Source organism: Antrostomus carolinensis, unplaced genomic scaffold (genome assembly GCF_000700745.2).
Source record: "Antrostomus carolinensis isolate BGI_N321 unplaced genomic scaffold, ASM70074v2 scaffold40296, whole genome shotgun sequence".
NCBI lineage: Eukaryota > Metazoa > Chordata > Aves > Caprimulgiformes > Caprimulgidae > Antrostomus > Antrostomus carolinensis.
Window position 1 is genome coordinate 3,116 of NW_010321835.1, and position 317 is coordinate 3,432.

General features: G+C 67.2%; 1 protein-coding gene across 1 annotated transcript in view; it reads right to left on the bottom strand.

Moving 5' to 3' along the window:
- The window catches only part of LOC104526580 (CDKN2A-interacting protein), a gene marked incomplete at its 5' end in the record, with an annotated part of 3,562 nt that overhangs the window by 1,407 nt on the left and 1,838 nt on the right, over positions 1-317 (bottom strand). The window contains one exon of the mRNA XM_029085466.1: positions 3-311. Within this exon, the coding sequence (XP_028941299.1) occupies positions 3-311 (309 nt within the window). The remainder of the gene's footprint in view (positions 1-2; positions 312-317) is intronic.

Sequence of the window (317 nt, forward strand, 5' to 3'; positions counted from 1 at the left end):
CCCCCCGGGCAGCCAGCACCGGGCCAGCCACCTCAGCACTGCTCTTGGAGGCCAGGAGCGAGGAGCCTGCCTTAGCAGCGCCCTTGGGGGCCAGCAGCAGCGAGGTGCCTGCCTGAGCGCCACTCTTGGGGGCCAGCAGCAGCGAGGTGCCTGCCTGAGCGCTGCTCTTGGACACTGATGCTGCAGCACTCCCTTGAGTTTTGGAAGACAGTAATGCAGCACTTGTCTGTGGGGTGCTCTTGGCAGCTGGTGGCACTGTTACTGCCTGCGGGGCGCTCTTGGTGGTTGGGGGCACCGCTGCTGCCACCGCCGCTGCC